The 17688-nt window shown below is 41.2% G+C and overlaps 1 protein-coding gene across 2 annotated transcripts in view; it reads right to left on the minus strand.

Annotated features, from left to right (window-relative positions):
• Positions 1 to 12173: 12173 nt before the first annotated feature.
• The window catches only part of SCARF1 (scavenger receptor class F member 1), a 59753-nt gene continuing 54238 nt past the window's right edge, over positions 12174 to 17688 (minus strand). For both annotated transcript variants that reach the window (XM_063449928.1, XM_063449929.1), the window contains exons 8-11: positions 15650 to 15761; positions 14448 to 14572; positions 14225 to 14362; positions 12174 to 13337 (exon numbers count right to left, since the gene is read on the minus strand). In XM_063449928.1, coding sequence (XP_063305998.1) covers positions 12289 to 13337; positions 14225 to 14362; positions 14448 to 14572; positions 15650 to 15761 — 1424 coding nt within the window. In that variant the 3' untranslated portion in view covers positions 12174 to 12288. The remainder of the gene's footprint in view (positions 13338 to 14224; positions 14363 to 14447; positions 14573 to 15649; positions 15762 to 17688) is intronic.

Here is a 17688-nt window from a genome sequence, read left to right on the forward strand (position 1 = left end):
TTTTTATTTTTAAACCACCCTCCTGTTAACATACCTTTTATGTGCAGGAGCGTGATTTGCCATGGGTCTTGCAGCTGGCTGAGTTTGATGGGAGCACCATAACAAGGACAAAACTTCTAATGTCCTTGTTATTAATGTGCAAAAATATGCATTCTCTGGAAAGTGTTCAGGAAAGCCTGGTGGATCTAGCAAACCTAGGTGCAGTCCTTTACTGGCAATTCCAGGATTAAGACACAAGAACAACATATAAACTGCTACCACCTTTGGCATCCTAGATGTTGTGTACTACATTTCCCTTAATGCTTTGCCAGCACTATGACTTTAATAGAATTATTGGAGTTAGTTCACAATACCTACCTATGCTATGAACTAGACAGGAACAGGTTAACATGTAATTTTTTTAGTGGATTTTTTTTTTATCTCAGAGAGCATTAGTGATAATTAATCTCATCCTTGAGGATCCTGGTAATTAATTGTTAGATAGGTATTGACCCTGAGCTGCTTGGCAAGCATGTGTCTACTGACCAAGGAGCACAGACTATTTGTTCTGGCTGTTCGCAGTGTCACAAGGACTTTTTACTTTGTTTTATTCTTCCATAGTTCCCTGCTGCAACACTTGGCGATAGAGACCCTTTTTTCTCTTGTACATGAAGCAAGGATATTTATTTAATGCTCTTTGAACATTATTCATGTGTATATCCTGGAAACACCATAATTAAATTATAGGTGGTATTTGTCTATTAAACCAAACCCCCCGAAATGAATTTATGTTTTATCCTGAAAATGTTGAAAAACACAGCATCATTGAAACAAAGAAATAACGGAGAAATACTTTACTAAAATAGGAAGCCATGTTTTGGGTGGTTGGTGCAACATGACGTCTCTCTTCTGACATTCTCCAAGTCAATGAAGCTTCCAGTTCAGTTATTTTGGACATAAATCCATATATTTAGCCACCATCCTGTTTTCTGTATGCAGGAGAGTGGCTTCCCTGGGATCTAGAGGGGAGCTGGATTGTCCAGGCTGCTGGTTCTCTTCTCGACCGTGCGGTATCCTGTGTGCTCTGGGTGGAAGTGATATGAAATGTATTGGTGTGCAAGCAGACTGTCAGCTATTCCAGTCTACAGACGCCCAAGTCAGTACAACTACTATATGTAGTCTGGTTTGGGTAAATATTAAAGGATCACTATAGGGTCAGGAACACAAACATGTATTCCTGACCCTACAGTGTTAACACCACAATCTAGCCCCCCTGGGCCCCTCATGCCTCCATAAATATAGTAAAAATCTTACTGTATTCAAACCTGAAGCTGTAACTCTGCATGCTGTTAGACTCAGAAAAATAAGCAGTCTGCTGATATGTGGTAGCCTGATCCAATCACAGTGCTTCGACATAGGATTGGCTGAGACTGACAAGGATCAGGGGCAGTGCCAGCATGATTCAAACACAGCCCTGGCCAATCAGCATCTCCTCAGAGAGATGAATTGAATCAATGAATCTCTATGAGGAAAGTTCAGTGTCTGCATGCAGAGGGAGGCGACACTGAATGTTTGGAAGCATTTTAGGCAGTCATGACCCAGGAAGGATCTCTAACAGCCATCTGAGGAGTGGCCAGTGAAGTTATCACTAGGCTGTAATGTAAACACTGCATTTTCTCTGATAAGACAGTGTTTACAGCAAAAAACCTGAAGGTAACGATTCTACTCACCAAAACAAATTCAGTAAGCTGTAGTTGTTCAGATGACTATAGTGTCCCTTTAATATATTTCTCATAGGGTTAAAAAGCCCCATGTGGTCCTCATACTCAACCGGCCTCTGAACGCAGTATGATGGTAGACCTGCCCTGCATAATGCTTTTTTATATCAACTCTGTTAGGGGCAGTCTGCTCAGTCCAGGCTTGGTGACATATTTATGGAGGTGTAGAATATTGCATATTCTATCTACAGACGGCCTTTATTAAACTTTCTTATGAATTTACTTTAAAGCAGAAAAGTTACTTGTGAGTTTAACGCCTACGGTACAAAGTGAATAGTTAATTGCAGTAACATAAAAATCCAAGTTGCAAAATTAAGGCCAGCATAGCCAAGTTAGTGCTGAGCTGGAACCTTTTTCCACTTAGTTCTTTTAGACTAAAGTTTACAACATTCTTTTTCTGTTCACTAGCTGTTTAATAAATAAACAAACACCACACTACATAGTAAGCTATAAAGCAGGACCACTGAAAGCAACTGAATCATTGATCTATTGAGTCAATATACCCCATATTTGTGGTACTGCAATAATAATAATAAAAAAATAAAAAAAACAGACTTCAAATTAGAGCTGCCCAGGAGGTATTTGATTAATTCATACTAACTGGTTTCTCCAACCAAAAAACTGTGTTTTAAGTCGATTCCTCCAGCTTAAAATAATTGCTACAACCCAACTTACTTTCCAGTGCCGTAGCCAAGTTCTCCCACAGCCAGATCTTCCTTTATTGATATCAGGGTGGTCTAAGGAGAGGACATGGACAACATGGAGGGGGGGGGGGGGGGTGGGGCATGCTGTCCTTGGTTGCTTGGCACAAGAATGCTGTGCGTGCTCTCATCAGACAGCAATTGTGCACAGAATTTACATTAATGACACTCATGATACTGCCAGTGGTTGAGTATTACTTCTATCAGCAGAGCTGCAGAGGAGCTAATCTCTGTACCTGCAGCATTTTATTCTGGAGAACCTATAATATGTAGAACAAGTAGAGGCATCATTGGTTGGGCTACCAGATACACCATGTTATCAAAATGCATGAAAAGGGCTGCCCTACAGTATGTATAATGCATGTTCTGCAGGATTCTCCACTGCCTTAATACTTAATCTTATACATCTTCTGAATTCTACATACTACAGGGCAACCCTTTTCATGTGCTGCCCATCAATATGTATATGTTTCATGTGTCCCTGAAAACATAGTGGATATAGTAGCCCTAGACATTGCCATATATACCGGCAACACCAATGACACATGGAATAAATTGATGACAGCATAACCGGATTTACATGTCAGGTGCCTGTAGGCACAACATTTTAAGGAGCCTCCTGCTCCCTAACCCAAGCACAAACCCTTCCACTTCCTGTTCAACCTCACACTCAGATACTGGAGGAACTGGGACAGCACTGAGTTTTTCACCCTATGAAACTGTTCCTGCAGCTCTGCTAATAATGGTTGACTGGACTACAGAGGACACTGGCCAAGGAGTCTGGTACTTGTATCCCCATCTTTCTATTTAAGCTCAAAAAGGCTTAGTTGGATGGTGGGGTGCTGAAAACAAAATGGTAGGTGATGTAAACAGGTGCCCCCTAATGAGAAATCTGGCTCTGGGTGACAGAATTGTTTAGGTCAACAACGACAAAAAATGCAATCACTGTGTGTGGGATCACACGCAGTTGAGGCGATACTCTGGGTCCTGAATGCAGCTGCCAGAAATGGTGACTTGGCTCACCACACACAGACAATCTTTGAAGGCTATTTTTATTTCAGACTTGTTAAAGGCTCTTTGAGAGCTGAAATGTCACAACGTCAACTCAATAAATCAGCTTTTGTACTGATTTGATACTTTGTTTCGTTTTTTTTTTACTAGTTTTGATTGTCTGATGTGAATCATACTTTTAATACCGACACATTTTAGAAAAAAAACATACTTCCGGACTGCATTCAGCTTATCACAGTCACCACTGCTTTAGTGACCAATCAAGAGGTTTTTTTTTTGTTTGTAATGTCTGTGGGGTGTCATGAGCCTGTGATTAATTGTTACATGAGTACAAATGGCAGCACATAAGGCTCTGGCAGTTTAGTCTCCCTTTGAGATAGTCCTAGCAAGAATACAGAGTCTGAGAATGTGCTGAAGTTAATTGCATTATAGAAAGTAGCATTAATTGAATTATAGAATGGAGCTCATCTTCGTTTGGTATCTGATTCTACCATTCATATTGTATTAGTTTCCCACTTAAAGTTACACTGTCACACTTTTTTTGTTTCTGGTTTCCTTTCTTTAGGCCCTTTGTAACTTGTTAATTATACCCCTTCCTTGACACGTGCCTATATTTATATTTATTATTTTTTCTTCTTTGTACGAATCTAAATATCCAGACGCTGCCATTTTGTTCTCCTCTCTCCACGATGTCTGCTATTTGCCCTTCTGTGGGATTATTTTGACTCATGGATTGTGGGTAAATTGAAAGTGGACTTTTAAGCTCTGTTCATAGCAAAAGGTCACCCTCTCCAAAAGAAAAAGTAGCCCCTACTAGTGCATTTGTGACCAAATTATTGTTTATATGAATAAACCATATTATACAGTGGTGGGCTAATCTTCTCCACGTAGAATTTAACTTAACAGTTACTTTATGCATTTAAGTGGGGGGTCATATGTTTTTCACTTCCATTACAAACACATTTATCTGATTTTGATAAGAAGATAGCTTCATGTATTTATGTAAAAAAAAATATTTTTTTCCAAAAGCTTTGTGAAGTCACAAGAGTCTTATGATGTCATAATGTCACTGCAAGTAATATTGCTTACTACACACATTACCATTCATTTGACGGATAACACCATGAAGATTTCCTCTCAGGGTAAAGCAACCAAAGTGTACAGCAAAATAAAATAACAAGGATTGTACCAACTAAAGGTTAGTGCATATTACTGTGATGATGACGGGAAAATGTCACCAAAACAATGTGTCAGGATAAAAATCAATTATAAAATTTAGTGCAGTGTTGGATTTTTCCACCGGTTTGTACTGGGTCCATACACAAGCTCCTTTTTAAACATAAATTATTTCATGACTTCCTGTTTTATATTCAAAACACAGAAGTTGTGTGTCAGGTAAAGACCAATTGACCAATCTTATCACTGTGTTTTTAGTTTAATGTAATTAGAAAAACTCATGTTTATATGGTTTTGCACTTTTGCTCTCAGACCGGTGCTAATATTTGCTACAATTTCCATGAAACATTATTTTTGTAATATGTCATAGGTTTTTGTTTTTTTTAGTGAAACAGCGCACTGGTAATTTTAGGTCAAAATATTTGAAATTATAGTAATCTCCAGGATGGCTATTTTGCATCTCAGCTACTTTGATCAAAATGTTAAAATCTCATAATTAATTCTCCACTATCCCTAGTTTATGGAATAAACCCAATTTTTATTATTCTTCACAACTTCTAATATAACATTTGCCACTGGCATATCTCATTGTGAAAAATGCAGTCCTCCATCACGCCCTGTCAGTATTTATTAATTGTATTTTAAATTAATTTGTTTCACTAATGATCATTCCCAAATCCCTACTTCAAAAATACTAACATTCTTTAGTGATGGATCGGCAAAACTTTTTATCAAGTTGTATTCAGTTATCATAGAAATGGACACCATAAAAATTGGAAATGTCTAGCAGTGTACTTGATTTAAAGTTACAAAATCTCATAACTCTTTAAAGGGACACTCCAGGCACCCAGACCACTTCTGCTCATTGGAGTGGTCTGGGTGCCAACTCCCACTACCCTTAACCCTGCAAGTGTAATTATTGCAGTTTTTCGTAAACTGCAATATTTACATTGCAGGGTTAACTCCACCTCTAGTGGACAGCCACTAGAGGTCACTTCCTGGGTTCTAGCATAGGTTTCCTGTGCTAGAGCGTCGCTGGACGTCCTCACGCTGTGTGAGGACCTCCAGCGTCGCTCAAAACCCCATAGGAAAGCATTGAAATGATTTTTCAATGCTTTCCTATGGGGAGACATAATGCGCATGCGCGGCATTTCCGCGCATGCGCATTAGGTCTCCTCGGCCGGTGAGCGAGATTAGTCTCGCCCACCGGCCGACGTAATCATTAGGAGGAGCGTCGCGGAGGCGGAGACAGCGTCGAGGGACATCGCCGCTGTCCCAGGTAAGTGACTGAAGGGGTTTTCACCCCTTCAGTAACCGGGGATTGGTGGGTGGGAGGGAGAGGGAGAGTAACTGTACTAATTTTAATTCCATTATCTCCAAGCACTGAAAAAACACTTTTTAAAAACACCCCAAAAGTACCCTACAAATACATAAAACCCCACAAATGTTACATCCCCTGATAGCCCTGATCTGGGTGACCAACATTTCCAGAAATCCCCCAGGTCAGTTGAGGGGTTCAGGAATTTCCTGGAAGTCTTATTTTTGACCGACCGTGCACATGGTCCTATGCCCAAAACAGTTCCAGGGAATCAGGGCTAATGGTCGGTCTCTCTGTCTGGAGTACAAAAGTACATACATGAACAGTGCTTTTTCAAGTGTATTAGGCAAGGTATATTGCATGGCCCATAGTCCTGAGGCAAGATGCTGGACACCAAGCCCCTTCAAGAACCCGTGACGAGGTTCAGTTCGTCACAGGTTGTAATGTTATAAATTCAATTTTACTAAACATATTTCCATGATACAATTGAGCCTCCCATTCTAATCTATGGGTTTTAACTTGTCCCATAAACACTTGTCCAGCAAGGATTTATGGTATAAGCAGTTTAGTTTCTATCACAGATGCACTCATCAAATATGATGAGTGGAACTGATGATAGAAAACAGTCAAACAAGAGTCTACAGGACATAGTACATAGACCTGCAAAGGTAAATTTCTTCAAATCTGTATAGCCCAAGGATTGGAATGCTATGGAGGTTAGTTCACACTGCACACTTTGTAGCAATGATAATGGGACTGTGGATTTTTGTAATCTTATCTTTTTGACCAAATAATATTAGCACAGGATGTTATATCTGTAAACAAACATACAAAAAAATCCAAAGTAACCCTCAGTTTTTTGCAGGAGATATTTTTACCACTTGTTTATTTATTTTGCTGAATTTATTGAACTACGTTGCAGACATAGTGATAGTTTACTTTTTAAACATGGTCTTGTGATGAAAACACTGCACAGTACTGAGCTTTTCAACATCAGTCTCATTTTTCTCTAAATTAATTTCTGGAGAATAAATTGTCTACAAATTGTACAGATCAGATGCTGGCGTAAATATTTTAGGCTGGAAACATTGGGATTCATTCCTAAACCAGAGGTTGTGCAGGACTGACAAAGGGATTGAAAATGTTAGGTACAAATAGCTAATGTAGAAAAATAATGTCATTTTAGCTACTTTAGCCTACAATTTGCATTTTACAGATCCCTAGTAATAACGTTTGACATATTTTTCAAAGTTCTAAAGGGAAGATCGAACTGTTTAAATGTTATAGTTTTAGCCACACTTTTAGGATTTTGGATTTCAGTTTATATTGCTTGTGCCTAAACATTCTGATACTGTTTATCCCTAATTCCCATGGTTTTTATACATTATATTGTATGTTTTCTTGAAATCTTTTTTTTCTTTTATCTTGACAAGCCTTTTAGTCATGAAAGGGCAAGATCTGTTCCAGCAAAGGGAATGGAGAGGGAGGGGTAAAAACACAGAGGGGATAGGGAGGTAGGAGGGTTAAAGGGAGGAAACCAGTGGTGGCATTACCGCCGATCTAGCTAATGCAGCTGCACCGGGGCCCACAGGGTCAGGGGACTATTGGGTGGCCCATGCACTTGGGGCTACCCAATGGGTATTATTGCTGAACAGGACTGGTCATATTACAGGGGCTCGGTCAGGCGCCAGGACCCTTTAAAAGCGCGACCAAGCCCCTGTAATATGGCCAATACTGGGAGAAAGTGACAGTTGATCACTTCCTCCCAGCTTTAAAGAGAGCATGCCACGCTGGAGGGAGGAGGAGACGGCAGCAGCAAATGTAGCTCGGAGAAGAGAGGAAGAAGTGAGCTGCTGCAGACTCTAACTCCCATCAGCCTCATCCAGGAGAAGCAGGGCCCCAAGCAAGTTTCCCTCCTGGACACAACATGTGTGCTAAAAGAAGGGTGGCTGCAAATATAAAATTACATGTGTCTGTGTGTGTCAGATTTTGTGTGTGTAGGTCAAGGTCTGTGCATGTATCAGTATGTGCATCTGTGTGTTAAGGTGTATACATGTCAGTGTGTGTCTGTGTGTGCATTTGTCTGTGTGTGCACATTTGTCAAAGTGTGTGTGCATTTGTGTGTGTGTGTGTACATATGCCAGTCAGTGTGAATAGCTCGGTGTCTGTTTGCATATCTCTGTGTCAGTGTGCGTAACTTAGTGTCAGTGTGTGTATCTCTATGTGTGTTTATGTGTCAGTGTGTTTATATGTGTTTATCTGTGTGTTAATGTGTATGTATATCTGTGTAAGTATGTATGTATGTGGCTGTGTATGTGAATGCATCCAAGCAAACACCAACACAACCTGCAAACACACTCCTGCAATCTGAAACAAATATTACATACAAACACATCCTTGCATTCAGACTCCAAAATGATATACAAACACACTCATTCACTTAAACACCAATACTACACACAAATGTACATCCACATTTCTAAACCAACATTGCATCCAAACACACCCCTGCAATCAAACATAAACATTACATACAAAAACACCCCTGTATTAAAACACAAAAATTTTACACAAACCCCTTCAATGAAACACCAACACTACACACAAAAGCACACCGGCATTTAAAAATCAACACTATATACAAACACACCCCTGCATTCAAACAGAAACACTACACACAAGTACACCACAACCTTCCAATGGCATCAGTACATACAAATACACCCCTACATGCACACAATTACATTCTTACAATCAAACGCACACACAGACACTGCTCACAAATACAACCCTTCAAGGATGGGTAAATGGTAGATCCCCAGCTGGCCTAGCATCGCTGGAATTGTACAACAGATTTACAACAGATTTACCTTTTGGCTACTCTTACGCTAGAAAAGCCCCAAAAATCTGCCTTGCAACAAGGCTTTCTCTACATTAGTCCCGCCACTGGAGGGAACACACAAGACTTCCCTTGCAGGCTCTGCCTGCATGGGAGAACCACATTACGTCTGTTCCCAGCATCCAGTGGGCACTAATAAGAGACTTATTTTATGTACAGAATTGACATTGGCAGCCCAGAGTTCTGGGCTCCCAATGTCTAGTGTCCTGGGGGTGCAACTTGCCCCTGGCACAAAAGTGCTAATTAGTCTGGATGTGCAGTGTTTCAAGCTGAAACAATGCACATCCAGACTCCTACCACAATGACCATTTCAAAAAGCAGAAGTTGCCACAGTGGTTTGGCTAACCCTTTAAGTTAATATTAGAGAGGACGATACGGCCTGTCTAAGGTTAGTGGTAAGGGTAAAATGAAGGTTAGGATATGGTCAGGGCCGTCTTTAATACTGATTGGACCCTGGGCAGGTATTTGCTTGGGCCCCTTAGGCATAGCATGCATTCACGCACTCCACCCCTTCCCAAAAAAACAAACAAACAAAAACACACTCTGCCGCACTCAAAAAGACAAAATACACACACTGACACACATACAGATGCAGACACTGATATACATAGGGATACACACATACACAGGTACAGACATACAAAGACAGATACACATACACACAAGTGCATACACAGACACACATGCAGATACACATTTACACACATCTAGATACACAGATGCACTGATACACTCACTGACAAACATGCAGATAAACAGACACACTAGCACACATACAGATAAACAGACAAATACAATGACAAATATGCAGATACACACAATAACATACAGATACATACACAGACCCACATGCAGATACACATACACACAACAACACACATACATATACAGATGCACAGATATGCCCACTGACATACACTAACACACATACAGATACACAGACACACACACTGACACACATGCAGATACACACAGAATGATGCAAATTTAGATACACACACTTACACACATACAGACAAACATTTACATGCACAGATACACATAAACACACACACACAGATACACATACAGACAAATAAACACACAGATAAACATACAGACAAACAGATACGCATACAGACACACAGTTGCACACGTACAAACAGATACAAAGACACAGATAGGCATACGAACACATAGATACACATACAGACACATATATGCATACAGACACACAGATACATATACAGACACACAGATTGGCATACGGATACACAGATACACATACGGACACACAGAAAGACATACAGATACACAAATGGACACACACACAGATACAGACACACATGCAGATACACATAAAGATAAACAAACAGACACACAAAAACAAATACACATAGAAACAGATACACAGACACACTTACAAACAGATACACATACAAACATGCAAAATGTACATTGTTTAGTCACCCTCCTGTGACTCCCCAGGGGTCCAGTGGCTGCCTCAGGCTGATGAGTGTGAGATCTGACTCCCTTCTCCTCCCGCGTGGCGCTCGGTGAATGCTGGGAGGCAGTAACCTCCTCCCAACATTGTAACATCATAGGGTCACGCTTTTAAAGCGCTGCAGCGCTGACCGGGCCCCCAAAAATACATTGCCATCGGGTGGCCCTTAGATCATGGGCCACCCGATGGGCCCCCTCATCAAGTGGGCCACGGTGGTAGTTCCACATGGGCCGCGCGCACCACGGCAGCCGGCAGACTAAAGGGGCAGCTGCTTTGGGCCCCCTAGGATGACAGGGCAGCTGCCCCTTTTGCCCTGTGTTAAAGACGGCCCTGGATATGGTTGATGTTAGTAAGGATGTTAGGTGGGGGAATAGAGTTTGGTTAAGTTTAAGGAAGGCAGCTGATGTAGCTGTAGATGGCAATTTTAAGATGGTGGAGCGCTAGTTCCTAACACAGCATTTTTAGTGTCATATTTATAATGACAGCCCTTTCAAATGAAAACTGCAAGCACCATAACCACTACAACTTGCTGTATTGGTCTGGCACCCTCCCAGAGTAAGTAGTTAAAATGTTTATGAATGATTTGACAACTAACATTGGCAAATAATGTTTGCCCTAATTGTTTTAATCAATGTTTTTCATTTAAAGTGTGCATTCAAGTATACATCAAGCTTTTCTCAAGTGAGCAGTGAGGAGACTCATGCAATATTTAAAGGAACACTATCGGGTCGGGAACACAAACATTTTTTCCTGACACTATGGTGTTTAACCCACCATTTAGGTGGCTTGTCCCCCCTATAAACGTTTAAAACTCACCTTATTTCCAGCGCCGGCACTGGTCCCGCCCCCTTTGTGACATCATCAAAATGACAGCTTTTTAGCCAATCCAATGCTTTCCCATGGGGCAGGGCCAAATGCTGTTTTGGCCAATCAGGACCTCCTCATAGAGATGCATTGAATCAATGCATCTCTATGAGGAAAATTCAGCGTCTCCATGAAAGAACGTTGGGATGCTGAATAGCAGGGCTGCTTATTGTGCAGCACTGAGCCAGGAAGCGCCTCCAGTGGCCATCTGAGGAGTGTCTGAGGTGTCTCTGAAAAGGCAGTGTTTACATGAAAAATGGCTGAAGGCAATGATTATACTCACCAGAACAACTACATTAAGCTATAGTTGTTCTGGTGATTATAGTGTCCCTTTAACTTTAATGAAACTTCTCTCAACAGGATTTTGACTTCTTCCTGACCTTTCCTTATAAGTATCCACATATAAACATACATGTCCAAAATGGTGATATAATGCATTCTATTCAGCAAGTACTGGGTCTGTATGTGTTTCATTGTGTCTTGATACATTATGTGAGGCTCAGTGAATGTATGGTTTCCTTGTATAAAGGTCAGCTGATTCTCCCCCCGCCCCCAATCTTTGCCACTGTCCGTGTCCTTGATACGCCTCCAACTATTCAACAGCTACAAGAATATCTCAACACAACTAAATTAAATCTGTCCTCTGATAAGTATGATAGTGACTTAGCCTTTTGGTTGCACAGATCATAATTTCTTAATTTTAGACAGTGACAGATATTCTACTAGATTTGGCTCAAGTTTTCATACTATAAATTGGTGCCCGGTCACTCTAGTTCTTGTTTCACTGTTTTCTACTTTTTAAAAATAAATTCCCTTTCTTTTTACTTTAGTGTTATATTTATGTTTCTTTCTAATTTATGAATGATATAATAACCACTGTTAATACACTTATTTGTATTAAAAAATGAAAATAAATCAAATGCACATTCTCACTACCCCTCCTCCCAGAAAAATTAGATGTCAATATTTTTAATATTTTTTTATTATTGGTTTCTATAAAAAAAAAATGTGTTCTATGTTTTGGACAATTCAGTATACTGCTGTGAAACTACTGAGGATAGCTGTAGTCTTTTTTACACTTAAGAACTCTCATTAGTCATTTGGGCATCTTCATATACAGGACATGTCTCTATCTCATTATTGTCATAGGAATGTGGTAGTGTTATATTTTCATACTTTGGTTCCAAGTGTCCTGTACCCTCTGGGCTTTGATAGATATGCTCTTCATTTAAGTTTTGTTCCAAGACCACTGGATCAGTCAAGCTGGAGTACACATTCTCCAAATTACCGGTGCTTCCCTCCCACTCAGTGTCCCCCTCACCCTTAGTTACTACTTTCTTAAGAATGGAGGAACTTGGCACAAGGGCTTTCCTTTTTGTGTTGTCCTGCAACCTGGCATTTGAGGGCACAATTGAGGAGTCACAGGTTTTGCTGGTAGTTTTGCCTTCTTCTTCATATATCTTTGTTTGAGAAGCTCTGAAATTTGGTGGCTGCAGTAAACTTTTCCGTACTGGTTTTGGAATACCTTTCTGAAAGCTGCCCAAACGTTTCAACACAGCCTGAACTGCCCCATCCACATTGCCTTCTGATTTTCTACGAGGCTTATATGGCTTTTTGGGGGGTCCAACGCTCACGTAAACAGTTGATATAACAGGGATCTTCCTTTTCATTTCATAAATATTTTCACTTGTGCCAGATTCTGCCATTTCAATTTTCAAGGCTACTTTCTGTGCATTAGACAAAGTTCTTCGGCGCCCAACTGGCATGCTTCTTTGGAGTTTTGGATGATCTTCCAGTTCCGGGTTCAGTTTTCCATTGGTTTGCTCACATTTTTGTAGTTCTTCCCCATTGAGTATATTTGACTGTATTGAAGGCAGTTTGGGCAAACTTAAAGCAAGTTTTGGCTTCCGAGTAAGATTTGGTGTATCAGTGGTGGAGGATCTTCTGCTTTCAAATCTGGTTCCCTCAGCAAATGATACTGACGGCCTTTTGGCTTTGGCAATGCTGGAAGTCCTGGGGATGGAAAATGGTTGACAGGAGTCTTCTGAGTTAAAAGCCAGTGCTTCTGGAAATACATTGCACTTAGAACTCATCTCCTGGAATCCATCGATATCTGCTACAGACATTCCTGAAACGAAGTATCAATGGTTAATATTTAAGCAGGTCTCTCACCGATATATCACTTCAGAGTATTTTACAAAAAAAACATCTTCACGAAATACTCATATTTTAAGGATAATGGAATTAAAGTACAAAGAAATAAGAAACCTCAGGAGGAGCAAAATTGAAAAACTCAAAATGTGGCCACAAAATTGTCAAAATGAAATAAAGGTTAGTGCAGTATCCAATAAAATGTTTTTTTTTGTTTTTTTAAATGTTAAATATATGCACACTGTGCTGCAAATGCCTCCCACTGTTGCTCAGGAAGTGAAATGAGTATCAGAAAAACAAAGAATGAAGGCTGAGCTTCATGTGCATCAGATGTTCTACTCAAATTAATTTGAAGGACATAAGAAACAGGCAAATGTTTTAGGGCAATCCCCTTTTTTCAATGCAGCATATAGCATGGGGCTAATAAACTGCTCCACTTGTGAATGTGAAAAGGTAGATAGGAGATGGAACAGGGAACTCCTTGTGATGATGGTGCTCATAGTGTGCCCTCATTAATCTGGCAAAATGTCAGCTCACGGGCAGGGTTTTTTACCTTTTGTTTTGGTTTGTGCATATTGTACTGTCTTGTCCTCAGTCGTACCGTGCTTTGGAATATGCTGGCGTTTTATAAATGCTAGTGATGATAATAATGATGGCAGCTAATATGGTAGGCTATATGTGGACACAAAATTGGCCAAATCCATTTAATACTGGCCATTTGTTCCCCACATTTTAGAATATTCAGTTCTCACGTAGACTGATTATTAAACCAACTAAAGTAATCGTATCTGTGTGGTGAAATGAACACATCAACATTTATTACATTTAAACCCAAAGAAAATATCTGTGAAGCCCTGGTATTACCTTCTCTGGGAGGAACACAATACACAGGTCCCCCATCATCTGACTCAAATGAGGAAAAAGAATTCTCTGATAACCAGCCAGTGGAAGGGGACTCGATGAAGCTATGATTGAAGGGAAGCTCGGCATCATGATGTGACACTGGAACATAAAAGCCACAGTGTTTAATATGTATAGCGATGGGTACATTGGGAAGGAAAAGGTATTGGATGCAAAAACCTCTTACCTGTAACCCAGGAAAGTTTTGAATTCCCAACAGAACAACAAGGTAACACAGAATAAATGTTTGCCAGAGCTCCCTGAAAATTGTGCTTCATTCGGGATAAGGACCCACCGTCTCCATTGTTTACCCTGTAATCAAGTAAAATTATGTTTAAATTAGGGTTTTAGCAAATGGTAGACATATAACTGTTGTCTATTACACTTTTAATGATGGAGTAGAACAATTTAACTTTTACTTGGAACTAAGACGAGCGAATCACTTAATATCATGTGATGGACAACCTATGGCATATCAGCTGACGATAGTTGAGGTTGCCTTTGCAAGTAAAAGGTTTTGTCCTACTTGCAATTTGGGTCTGTTTTTGTAGTGTTACAGGATTGAAAGACTTTCTTTTTTAAACATAAATTTTCAGTAGATTGAGAGGGACAGGGCCTAGGAAACCATAGTACCATGCATGTGTGAATGTCTGAATGATTATTTAATGCCTTATCCAGAGAATATCATTTTTTATAATAGTTTCTCTCCCCATGGCCCTTCAACCCAACTGCTTGAGAAAATAGAGGTAATGCATGCCTGTATACCCACTGCATGAATGGCGTAGATTAAGGATAGCAAAAGTGGAACACCAATTTATAATTAAAAACTTGCCACTGTGGCAAAGCACAATGGGAGTTGTCGTTTTCTCCTCTGTTAGAGAACTAACTTTGTCTTTGGTTATTTTTTCCAATATCTCTCTAAACTTTAGCTCAGATGTTTTTCCATTTCTTTATATGGAAAACTGGAAAACATACCCTGAAAATTTCTAGGAGAAGCACAATAAGTAGACTTCCTTTATGCCAAACAAAATTGAAAATATTTCACTTAAAAGAATAGACAGACCCTCTTAAATCATTTGCTTTAGACGCGCAGACATGTTCCTAACTTAATCAATAAGACTGCTCTGTTGGGCTGATAACCGTTTATGTTATATGTTGATTTTTTCATTTCCTATTGTATCACTCCAAGTCACGCTTGTATACTAAAAACAAAAATTGTGCAGTAATGTCATATCTCTGTTAACCAATAATAGTCAGTGACCGCTGTCGGGGCATCATTGGCATGTATGTACCGTTTATCCTGCACTCAAAAATAAAGAATTAAAAAAAAAAAAAAAAAAGAATAGACAGACTTCTACTCTGTTAATCAGGTTTATTGCATATAAATACCTGTCTTTAGGAGTTGACTCGTTATTTCCACAGCAACAGCAACAACACAGGATGAAAATAAGTGACAGTGGTATAAGGACTCCGGCAATCATGGCTCCTTTCTGGTTGGTTGCTACAAGAACAGGAAGATATTAACAATCATTAGGAAGAATTTGGGAGCAAAATCCCAACTAAACCGATTAAACTGGGGTTCATAGAATAAAATGCAAAATAACGTTGGGGCTGTTTGTCGTAACACAAATTCATATGAACTGTTTGTGACAAGGTAATGACGAATAGTTTGTTTATTTTTATTCTTCATCAAGTAGTCTATGCTGATAATATTTTATCTTCCTCTACACCTTTCCCCTCTTCCCCAACATAAGCAGTTTGATTTTAAAAAGTCAGGATTCATGCGAATGCATCTAAACTCATTGTTAAATTAATCTCCTGAATACAATGACTAGATTGTAGTAAATAGGAAGACAAAACCAATGTGTCAATTAATACAGTAAGGAGTGTGTGGTTTTGATCGGTGTCTATGGATAAGCATGAACTACTGGGAAATGGAGGTACAGTAGGTGAGAAGAGAATGTCATATTATGGAATATTAGAGGACAAAGAGGAGGATCAAAGAGATAAACGGGGGTGACGCCATAAGGGAGGATATTAGAGGGACAGAAGTAGACATTAGAAAGACATAAGAAAAGTCAAGCAACAAACGGGGCAGAGAAGGACTTTAAATGAAAGGGATAGGACAGGGATAGGCAACCTTCGGTACTCCAGATGTTGTGAACTACATCCCCCATCAGGCCCGGACTGGCCATCGGGCACACCGGGCAAATGCCCAGTGGGCCGCGATGGCCGTGGGGCCGAGGCCGGCAGAGGAGATCACAGGATCTCCCCTACCAGCCCCTTCAGGGCCAGCGCTATCCGAGCGCCGGCCCTGCTGTGTGTCTCCATGGGCCGGTGGGGAGATCAAAGATCTCCCTCACCGGCCCAGAGACACTTCTAGGCGGCCGCCGGCAGGAGAGGGAGGGAGGGAGGCAGGAGAGAGTACCGGCGGAGCTCTAGCCAGCAGCTCCGCCGGGTCCTCTCGCGAGGTTTGAGCGTTGCCGGTTACCGCGGCAACGCTCAGATATCGCGAGAGTGAACTCTAGCCTGCAGGGGCTAGAGTTCACTCTCACCACTGGACCACCAGGGAAGCATGGCAGCACGGAACCCCCCCTCCCAGGCAGAACAGAACCCCTCCTCCCCCCAGGCAACACGGATCCCCCCAGGAAGAACGGAACCCCCCCTCCCCCCAGGCAGAACGGAACCCCCCCTCCTCCCAGGCTAAAGGTAAGAGGGAGGGGGGGGGGAGGGGGAATATATAAATTTTTCTTAATTAATACAAAAAATATATTTAAATTTAAATAAAATATACATTCACACTCACACACAGCACCCCCAAAATATACATTCACACTCACACACAGCACCAGCACCCAGACACACACAGCACCCCCAAACACACACAGCACCCCCAGACACACACACAGCACCCTCAGACACACACACAGCACCCCCAAACACACACAGCACCCCCAAACACACACAGCACCCTCAGACACACACAGCACCCAAACACACAGAGCACCCCCAAACACACACAGCACCCAGACACACAGCACCCAAACACACACAGCACCCCCAAACACACACAGCAACCCCAAACACACACAGCACCCAAACACACACAGCACCCAAACACACACAGCACCCAAACACACACAGCACCCTCAGACACACACAGCACCCTCAGACACACACAGCACCCTCAGACACACACAGTACCCTCAGACACACACACACACAGCACCCTCGCTCACACATATACAGCACACTCACACACACACACACACATATATAGGCAGAACGGAACCCCCTCCTCCCCCCAGGCAACACGGATCCCCCCAGGAAGAACGGAACCCCCCCTCCCCCCAGGCAGAACGGACCCCCCCCCCCCTCCTCCCAGGCTAAAGGTAAGAGGGAGGGGGGGAGGGGGAATATATAAATTT

Source organism: Pelobates fuscus, chromosome 1 (assembly GCF_036172605.1).
Source record: "Pelobates fuscus isolate aPelFus1 chromosome 1, aPelFus1.pri, whole genome shotgun sequence".
Lineage (NCBI taxonomy): Eukaryota > Metazoa > Chordata > Amphibia > Anura > Pelobatidae > Pelobates > Pelobates fuscus.